This window comes from Accipiter gentilis, chromosome 17, assembly GCF_929443795.1.
Source record: "Accipiter gentilis chromosome 17, bAccGen1.1, whole genome shotgun sequence".
Taxonomy (NCBI): Eukaryota; Metazoa; Chordata; class Aves; order Accipitriformes; family Accipitridae; genus Astur; species Astur gentilis.
In genome coordinates this window covers 5,073,333-5,082,513 of record NC_064896.1, presented here as the reverse complement: position 1 = coordinate 5,082,513, position 9,181 = coordinate 5,073,333, and the positions used below count along the sequence as shown (strand labels likewise).

Genomic DNA, 9,181 nt, shown 5'->3' with positions numbered 1-9,181 from the left:
AATAGAAGATATTTAACACAAGGAGAGACTAATTGGATGATGATAGTGAAGCAAGAGTATTAACAAAATCCGGCAGGCCCACACTACGAGGTCTGGCAGCCAGGACCACAGCAGAGATGCCATCTAACAGAGGTTGTCCCTGAGCCATTTGATGAAAATATGACCTTATGTAACTTACTTACACCCTATTTGATCTGTTGGGATTGGTTTGCGTAAAAAGCAACAAGTTCAGTAACACCCATGCCCCTTGCGATGCCAGGAGGTAGTCTGAAGTCCATCAATTCTAGGTAGTTAAGTGAGAGAGCACGAGTTGATTTCAGACTGTGAATTTTCCAAAGCACCTACAATAGCATTTTGAACCATTTCAGGTGTAGCAGAGATGTTTGCAGTGGCCTTCTGCAGCTTGGGAATGCCCGACTGTGGAAATAACGATTGCATTGAGTAGATGTAAAGTCGTTGACCTTTGTACTGGCGGATTAAAATAATTTTGTTTATGACATAAGAGCTTTAGCAGAGGTTCCTGCCCATGGGGGTGGAGGACTCACCCTGCCACAGAGCCAGGCATCAGAATGGTGGGCCACCACCACACGTGCCTTGAACCGTCGCGATGCCAGCAGAAAGAATGCCTTCAACTGTTGGGTTTTGAAGAGCAACTGGGTTTTATTAAGCACATTTGACCCACTCGGACTCTTCAAAGGGGTCAGATGATGTTTGGACAGCTGGTTTCTCAGCTGCTGTCAGCACTCAACCATTGCTTTGTCAATTGTAATGTCTGGAATTGGGACCCATGAATTTGTGGTATTTTTGGCAGCTTGTGCCATTAACATCCCAAGTAACGTTCCAGGATTCCATTTGTTCAAAACACAGTATTGCTTGGAACCACAGATGCATCCGCACAACCAGACTCCTTAGAGTCCCTTTATCGGGACTTTTGGAACTTGCTGGTCCTCATAATTACAATTATCTTAGAGATAAAGCCAAAAGCTTTATTTGGCTTCCAGTGGGGGTTTGCCGATTGTTTAGGGCCGACTATAGGGCTCATCCCCATTGCGCTGCACCATCCTCATCCTTTGTTACAGACCACCCCAGCTTTTCCACCATACCACTGCTTTTAGTGGAAAACCTGCTTTTATTCTTGAAACAGGAACTGGACTAAATTTCCTGTAGCATAACAAGATAGCAAACTAACAGTCCATACCTGCAACAGCAAATGCTATCTCTTGCCTAACAGGATGAGTCTTTCCTGCTTCACTCAGTAGTTCTATTCCAGTTAATATGTAAATCCACCCCTCATGTTCTAGACCAAAGGCCTACATAAGCTATTTGGCATTTAATAGCCTTTTTAAAACAGAAATCAAGTTCCTAATTATGTAATTGTTATTCCAAGCATGGATCTCTTCAGATGAGCTGATAAGACATCCACTACTCAACTCTTTCCCTTTGGGTTTCAGATGGGGCAGAGCCAGGATATGCAGCCAACTGCTGCAGGGTGGCAGTAAGTGACTCATGTTTGTGCTTTAACCCTTTAAGCAGAACCTCCACAAAAGCCACCCATCAGCATTGTTCTGCTTTTGGGAATAGCCCAAGAGTGGACTTGTCATTCCCCCCACAGCAACACACCTGCGGTAGAGGAGGGTGAACCATTCTGGGTTTAGCCCTGAACAGCTGATACAAAGATGACCTGCTCCTAATCCAGCCTGAACAGCTAATAACACAGGTTTGAAGTGGGTTTCTGCACCTTTCACCATCACACTCCAGAGAGGACACACAAACAGCACACAGGAATCCCATTTCTGACTCCCAAGTGAGAGGCACCAACAGCAATGTCCAGGATTTCTTTTGTACTCCAGGACTAACCAAGCAATCGCTCACAAAGAAACGTACACCAAATTAAAAAATGTTTATTTAGTTCTCTACTGCAGCTAGATACAGGTTTACAAATCAGTAATACTTTGAGGTCTTATTTCAGGTAACAGGGATGCACAAATTACTGCTCCCACCCACATCTGATGAGCCACCCCTCCAGTATCAGCTTCCCACAGAATGTTCTTGCCATACATTAGGCTGAATCACATCTTCTTCCCCAGCAGCTGGCATCAAGGGTGGCCCCACTGATGGCTGGGGTTGCTGGTCTGCAGGCCAGCTGACTGCAAGTCCAAGTCCACACACAGAGCACGTGGTGGCTTCTTCTTACTGCTTTCTTACACCCCAGGCCCCCACCCTTTGACAGCAGCTTTCAGGCATGTGCATGCTGGTTCCACCATAGCCCCATGGCTCTACCTGCTTTCCTCATGTGTAGCTCACCCACACAGGCTCACCCCCAGGCCCTGCTTAATTGCACAACCTTTGCTATGACCAGGTACACTCGAGCTGTATCTGCCTCAGCATTCTATTCTGACACAGCAAGAGGCCATTTAATGAACAGTTCCCTGCCAGAAGCATGTACTTTTGGAAGGCCACCAAATGCAGCCATCTTCTGGTTCCAGCCTGTTCCGATCTCTGTGGCTACATTTTGATTGCACATGCTGCATGAACTGAACCTTAGCTACCACCTCTATAATTATGTGGGCCGGTACTCTCAACATACTTACCCTGTCCCACTAGACACACAGATTCTTTTCTGTTAGCATCTCATCACAGTCACCACTGTCTGCAACAATTTAGAAAAAAAAAAAGTTAGTCCAGCTACACATTCCCAGTCCTAAGCAAGCATGACACGTGCCCACCATGTGCCCTCCCCCAGCATGACCCCAGTGCTCCACCGACATCAATGATGCCTTCTTTGCAGGGGGTAAAAAAGTCTGCTCTGGCACTGATTAACAGAAAAGGGGCAATTACAGGAGTCTAAGCCAGGGCCTTCACAACTTTCCACTAAGTTTGTTTCCGCTTTTTCCCCAATTCCTGTAAAACACAGGTAAGGCCTCAAGCTAATCAAATATCCTTTACATCCACTTTGCCAAGGATTCCCCCCGCTTTAAAAAGATTCAGAAATCAGCCTCCCTTTCCCCTATCCATCCAAAGTCCAACAAAAAACTTAGAAGCTAGGGAATGCTTAAGCTCAACTTTTGCTGTTAAAACAATGCCTCTAAAGGCTGCATTGGTATCCAATTACTTCAATTCAGTTTCCATAAGCCACTTAAAAATAGCTCACTTATTTAAAGTATTAAGAGAACCGTGTAACTATGCACAGCCAACAAATATTACAATATTAGTGCAATATTACTCACCTCCCACATCAGTGCTCCACTCACTTCTAAACTTGAAAAGTTGGAACTGGAAATAATAAAAGGTATTTTAGGCAATTGCTTAGAAGTTTCTCCTTTTCCCGTTCTCCCCGACTGGCACGTGTCTCCCCATGCCCCCCCCCCACCCCTAAAGCGATTTTGAGTGGCAGAGCTGTTTCCTGCATGGTTTATCTCCTCTGTCACCGCCCGAGAGCTCAGAGAAGCAGTAGGAATATGCAGGCTGCAGACTCGAGGCCCGGCTTGTTCTCCAACGTCGTGGAAAGGGACTGTACGTCACAGGCCCGAAGGCCTACGCTCCCATGCGCCACACGGACAGAGCCGAGAGAGAGCGACTTCTCCGGATATCCACGTTGGATTGGCGTTTTAAAGCACTACGGCCACCTTCACCCCCAAATCCCTTGCTCCCCAAAGCTCAGACGTGACCCTACGGGGGATACTCACGTCGGGAGCGAGCTGGACGAGGCCGGGCCGCGGCAGGCGTCAATGCAGCCTTAGGAAAGAGAAAAAGAAAACGGTGAGGAGCGGCTGAGGACAGTGCGGCCCCAGGGTGCCCCTCAGCAGCGCCGAGCACCCAGCGAAAGCCACTCACGGCCTCTTATTAGCGCAGAAACAGGGACGCAGCGTCCCTACAGCTGGCCACAGGCAGCGTGGGCCTTCACGGCCGCTAGGACCCCGCACCACAGCGCGGGGAAAGGGAAGAGAGGGGGAAGGCCGCGGTCCCACCGCCAGTGCCAGACTCACCTCCCGCCGCCACCGCTCCTCGCCGAAAAAGGGAACGAACACGCCTGCGTCGCGGTATTTATAGAGCGGACGGGGGCGGGGCTAGGGGGCGCATGCGCACTGCGCGAGAGGGGTGGGACAGTGGGAGGGTGTGGGCGGGGAAGTGGGCGATGCGCGGTGGCGGTTGGCGCATGCGCGGTGGGAAGGCGGGAAAGGCGGCCGCCCGCGGTGAGGGGTGGCCATGGCGGCCCAGCGCCTGCTCCTGGCCCTGTCGTGAGGTACCGAGTGGCTGGAGCCACGCACCGCCAATCCTCCGTTGGCGAGGGGCAGAGTCTGAGCACCCTCCCCCCCAACCCTTCTTCCCCTCACCGAGGCGTTTAAAACACAACCACAAAAGCAGTTTAAAAAAAAATCCTAAAATACTTTTATTCAATAATTAAAATCTGTTCATGAGGAGACTGATATACAACGCAATGATTTTAGTCTACAGGTGTACTGTACAGGGGGAAGCTGTGAGGGAAGAAGCCCTCCGCCATCTCCCACAGCAGGGCCGGGGCAGGCCGTGGCCATGGGGTGACGGCAGCCCCGGCCCCGGTGTTGGCACAGCACGGAGGAACCACGGCACAGCGAGGCCCACCCCGAGCAACGAAGGAGACAGGTTTGTGAACAAGGCAAGTCCTTCTCTCCGTTCCCATGCCCTCTTCATCCTGCGATATTCCCTTCTTCACGTTCAGTGGCATCTCACACATGGGTTAGGTTTTGTGCATGATACAGCAGTGGCCGATAACCAGATTTTTTTAAAAAAAACCACCACATTGAGGAAGAACCAATATAAGATCATTCTCAGAAGAGAAAGAATATCTTAAGGTCACTTTTTAAACCTCTTCTTCCCTTCCCTTCCACCCACACAGTGAAATTATCAAGTTTCCAGTAGGTTTAGCTGTAAAAATGAGAAAAGGCAAGTTTCACCCCGATTTGGGAGAGTAAAAAACATTTGTGAGGAAGCCACAATAAAAAGAATTGACTACTCTCACAGCTTCCCCAAATTAAAAAGTTTTAAAAAGGCAACAGTCATTTCCTGGTTCTGTAATTTGTTAAACAAGCCTAGATACCTCAAGACAGGATCTGTTAACTTTGCAGCAAGTGTGAGAGAGTGGGGAGGGAATGTTTTATACATTTGCGGTTTTTGTTTTTCTTTTTTTTTTTTCTTTTTTTTTACAAAAAGATGCAGCATATGTTAATATCTACACAATTCCCTTCCAGGACAACAAACTGTTGGTCAGTAGTGATTCAGGACATTAAAGACATGACAGAGACACAAGCAAAACCAAAAAAATACGAGTCACATGTCAGTTGTCTGCCAGGTCAGCATCTGCGCAGGGTTCTCTGTACACAGCTAATATACACACATGCTTCCTAGCACATCCACTCTCCATTCCTCAGCTTTCCAACACTAGAGCTGCCTTTTTTTTCCCCTCCTCTTGGTAAGGAGGAGGAAACGAAGGAGTTGCACTCCCAAAAGGAGTATGTACAGCCAAGAACTGGGCCTGTCCGGGCTGAGAAAGGGAGCTGGGGAATGAACCGCTCATTCACATGTGCATGGTCTCCTGGCAGAGATGCTGGCGCCAGAGCAGAGGCGTATTGCTGAGCCGCGCGAGGTATAGTGTTCAGTTCCAGCCTGATGGCACATGAGATGTGTTTGTTCCAGTGAAATGCTACATTCAGACAGGATTCCCCTTTCCCTGGCCGAAAGCCCTTTTCTGGATATGTTTTGAAGGCAAATCTTGGAAGAGCCAAGGTTCCACCCTCACCGTATTGCCTAAGAGAGGGACGCAGAGAACTCGCAGTCCTCTCAGGTCTCTTGCTCCCTTCTTGGAAGACTATGGTCGATGGTACCTAAAAGCCAAATGAAAAATCCGAGTGTCATCCTTGAAACTCAGGTTAAATGGTTACCAAGGCACTACAGATAGCCAAAAAGAGTAAACTGAATTATCTCTTAACTCTCAGCCCTCATTGAAGCTGTTAACATCAAACAATTTCACCTCCGCCTTAGAAAGCTCTTGTGCTCTGCACTCAGCCACACAGAGCAACTGTTGGGGGGGGGGAAAGAATCACCTGGGCCATGATCCACAGGTTACTTCATAGATAATATCCGAGCTAACTACCAAGGTATTTTGTGGCTGTGGCTTCTGCTGCACGTCTCTAGCACCAGAAAAGCACACTCCAGCTGCAAGGTCACGCTGGTTTCAGATACCTCAAACCAGCCACTGGTCACTTTTGAGTTTGCAGGATCAAAGCCCCCGTTTAAGGAAGAACAACCCACTTCATGTCTGCTACTCCTCCAGTCACCCTACACCACCAAGACCGAAAGGGACACTAAATCTCCAACTGCATACAGGTCATTTTTCTAATGTTTTGCCTCTCAACAGTACCCCTGCAGCACAGCTTTCCCAACAAAACTGAAACTCTAAGCGAGTAACGTGTTCTCACTCACCTCGTGAACTGCTTGCTGTCCTCGTGGACTTCCATTTCACAGCTCTTAAACTCATTCAGCTCCTTCCGGATGGCAGCCTACACAAAGAGGTAGAGATCTTTTTTATCTCCTGCTAAGGCATACATATATTTATCCTCTCTCCCATCTCAAGTGAGCTCAGACACGGCAAGAAGGTGCTGTACCTCCAACAGACCTGCTCAGGGCTGATCTGTACCACCTTTCAGTGGTGAGGAGGTAAAAGGAGGTCTGATTGCAGCAGCCACCCCAGGTTTCACGGTCTGTTCACACTAGGCTGAGTTTAATCTGCCCCACCTCCTCCACACTGAGGGCTGGGCAGTCCCCTCAGGTGGCCAGGGAGGACAAGAACAGATGGCTTCCCTGCCAGCTTCTTGCCTAGTCCTGCCCCAGCCTGCAAGGAACAGCACTCTTCTGACCAACGCCCTGCACCTCACTTCTATCACTCAGAAGGTGAGGCAGAGGCCACGCTGGTGTGCAGACCATGCTGACTCAGGCTCCATGTCACCGCTGAGGGGGCAGGAAAGCAGGGCTGGGTACAGCACACATGGGTGAAGGGACACTGGTGGCACCTGGTGGGGTGGCAGAGGGAAAGATGAGGAGGTGAAGCAAAAGGAACAGAGCAAATCTCCTCGGCTTATGCTTTTTTGCATGGGACACCCTGATCTAGCTCCCCTCCCTACACCTGGGGACGGGACACTCCCTGTTACCTTGTCAGCTGGTGTTAGCTTTGTCCATGGCTTATCTGCTCGCCGGTCATAGTCTTGAGCATCTGTTACTTCCACATATTCGTTAAACCTCAGGATCTTCCTGGCCTGCAGCTCTGCCACTGTAGGCCTTTGGCTAAGCTGAACACCAGCAAGAACAAAGAAAGTTAGTTTGTGCCTTGTCCACAAAGCAGTCCAGGACTAAGCATCCCAAGCAAAACTAAAACCAGTTCCCTCATTGGGCCTGAACCACAGATACTACTACGTCCTGCTCGCAGCCTGCAAGGGACTAGGCAAACCCTCTTACAGACAGTGTAATCTTGTTTGGATCACAAGGCCAGGCTAGGGCAGAACCAAGGCCACATTGCCAAGGAGAAGGAAGACACTGAGGGGTTGGGGAACAGCCATTACAAGGGTGGGCCCTGTGTGACACCCCTAAACCAAGCAAGCCCGTTCCCCGCTTCAGCAATGGCAACCCTCACATTTCAGACCCACAGGCCCTTGGGAAGTTTTTCCCAGCCATGAGTAACAGCCACAGGTAACTTGGACGTAATAGCTAAAAGCAGCTGTTGCTCTGCTCAGCTTCTCCCACACTGCTGTTACTTTAGAAATAGGTTTTAGGGAGCCTGGTGTGAAAGTCGTGGCCACTGAAGTACTGTGTTAAAGCAGCCAGGCCAGCACCAGCAAACCTTTCAAGTGCCAGGTGCCAAATTTAGTTCTCATCTAGCTTGTTATGCTTGATGCCAGCTCAGATCCATCACTGACAAATGTGGCTGCAGTGCCAACGGCTCACTGTTGATGACAGTCCACGTTCCAAAGTCACTGCAGTCAGAGGGCACTGGGGACACTTACACAATAGCCCCGTGACTTCACCCACAGCAAGGTACCTACGATGTGCTCATAGCCACCACCATCCCCGACAGCTCTGCCAGATGGCGATCACAGCACGGAGGCCAGCAGTACCTTTCTGGTGAGCCTGCGTTTGATCTCTCGCTTCTCAGCTTGACGGTCAGCTTCATTTTTCGCTGCCAAGGGAAAAAATAAATTTTTCCTGTAAGCATCACAGGCTTTGAAAAGTGCTTTCTGGACCTGAACAAAGGAGAGGATCGAGCTATATCAGATTATCCACATATCTGAAAGCTCACTGTAGCATGTCTGCACTTATTATAGGCAGAGAGTGCAGTCCAACTCCACTGTGCAGATTGCTCCTCCCCAAAGCTATTATACAAATAGTTTAAAGAGAATAACAGCACAGATAAATATTTTAAATGGAAACTTCCTGAACTGACATTTCCCTTTCCTCAAGATGTTTATTTAAAACTTTTTCAGAGCAAGGTATGGCCAAGAGAAACACCATTGACTGAGCCATGGACTGCTGCTTTTTGGATCAAGCAATACAATGCTGTAATGTCTGAACGACAAATAAAAGTCCAGCCCAAACAAAAACACCTTTAACAGTCCTTGCTGTGTAACATCAGACTCTTAACCAGTTCACATACTTTTCCCTGAGGTGTCAGGCAGGGGACAAGTAGCCTTTCTATAATATGATGCTTTGAACTGTATTGCTTGGTACCACTGCTAAGGTCCGATTTTATCCAGAGCCAGTTTCTGATGGTAACAAAGTACTGGGAAAAAACAGTGGAACTGCTTTACTACAGCAATATAACCAAAGCACAGTCCTCCATCGCTACACTTCAAGCAGATTCCAGGTATGTTTGGACTAAGATATTAAAGGCAAACTTTATTACTTAGGACCACTAGAGAAGCATTACTCACGTTGAAGTATGTTCCTCTGCTCCAGTTCTTCTGCTGTTGGTCTCTGACTCAGTCGCCTAAAGAAAAGCATGACAAGTGCATAATGTTTTATCTGGTCCTTCATCAGCAGGCAATGAAGAATACAACTGCTTGGTTTCAGTGCACTGATAAGCCTCTTCGAAACCCCTCATTCACTAATGGAGGGAGATCACTGCTGCCCTGTTTTGCACTCTCCTCCACTCCAA

General features: G+C 48.6%; 1 protein-coding gene, 1 long non-coding RNA gene and 1 other non-coding gene across 7 annotated transcripts in view; all 3 read right to left on the bottom strand.

Moving 5' to 3' along the window:
• Window positions 1–1,885: 1,885 nt before the first annotated feature.
• On the bottom strand, window positions 1,886–4,038 carry LOC126047468 (uncharacterized). Its single transcript, XR_007508575.1, has 4 exons — window positions 3,987–4,038; window positions 3,687–3,735; window positions 3,228–3,273; window positions 1,886–2,650 (listed from the first exon to the last, which is right to left on the bottom strand). It is a non-coding gene; the product is annotated as an uncharacterized LOC126047468 (long non-coding RNA).
• LOC126047591 (small nucleolar RNA SNORA73 family) lies at window positions 3,395–3,599 on the bottom strand. Its single transcript, XR_007508616.1, has one exon. It is a non-coding gene; the product is annotated as a small nucleolar RNA SNORA73 family (small nucleolar RNA).
• A 355-nt stretch (window positions 4,039–4,393) lies between the features above and the next one.
• PHACTR4 (phosphatase and actin regulator 4) overlaps window positions 4,394–9,181 on the bottom strand; it is a 68,511-nt gene continuing 63,723 nt past the window's right edge. For all 5 annotated transcript variants that reach the window (XM_049820456.1, XM_049820458.1, XM_049820455.1 and 2 more), the window contains 5 exons: window positions 8,958–9,013; window positions 8,145–8,206; window positions 7,185–7,322; window positions 6,460–6,536; window positions 4,394–5,861 (listed from right to left, as the gene is read on the bottom strand). In XM_049820456.1, the coding sequence (XP_049676413.1) occupies window positions 5,846–5,861; window positions 6,460–6,536; window positions 7,185–7,322; window positions 8,145–8,206; window positions 8,958–9,013 (349 nt within the window). In that variant the 3' untranslated portion in view covers window positions 4,394–5,845. The remainder of the gene's footprint in view (window positions 5,862–6,459; window positions 6,537–7,184; window positions 7,323–8,144; window positions 8,207–8,957; window positions 9,014–9,181) is intronic.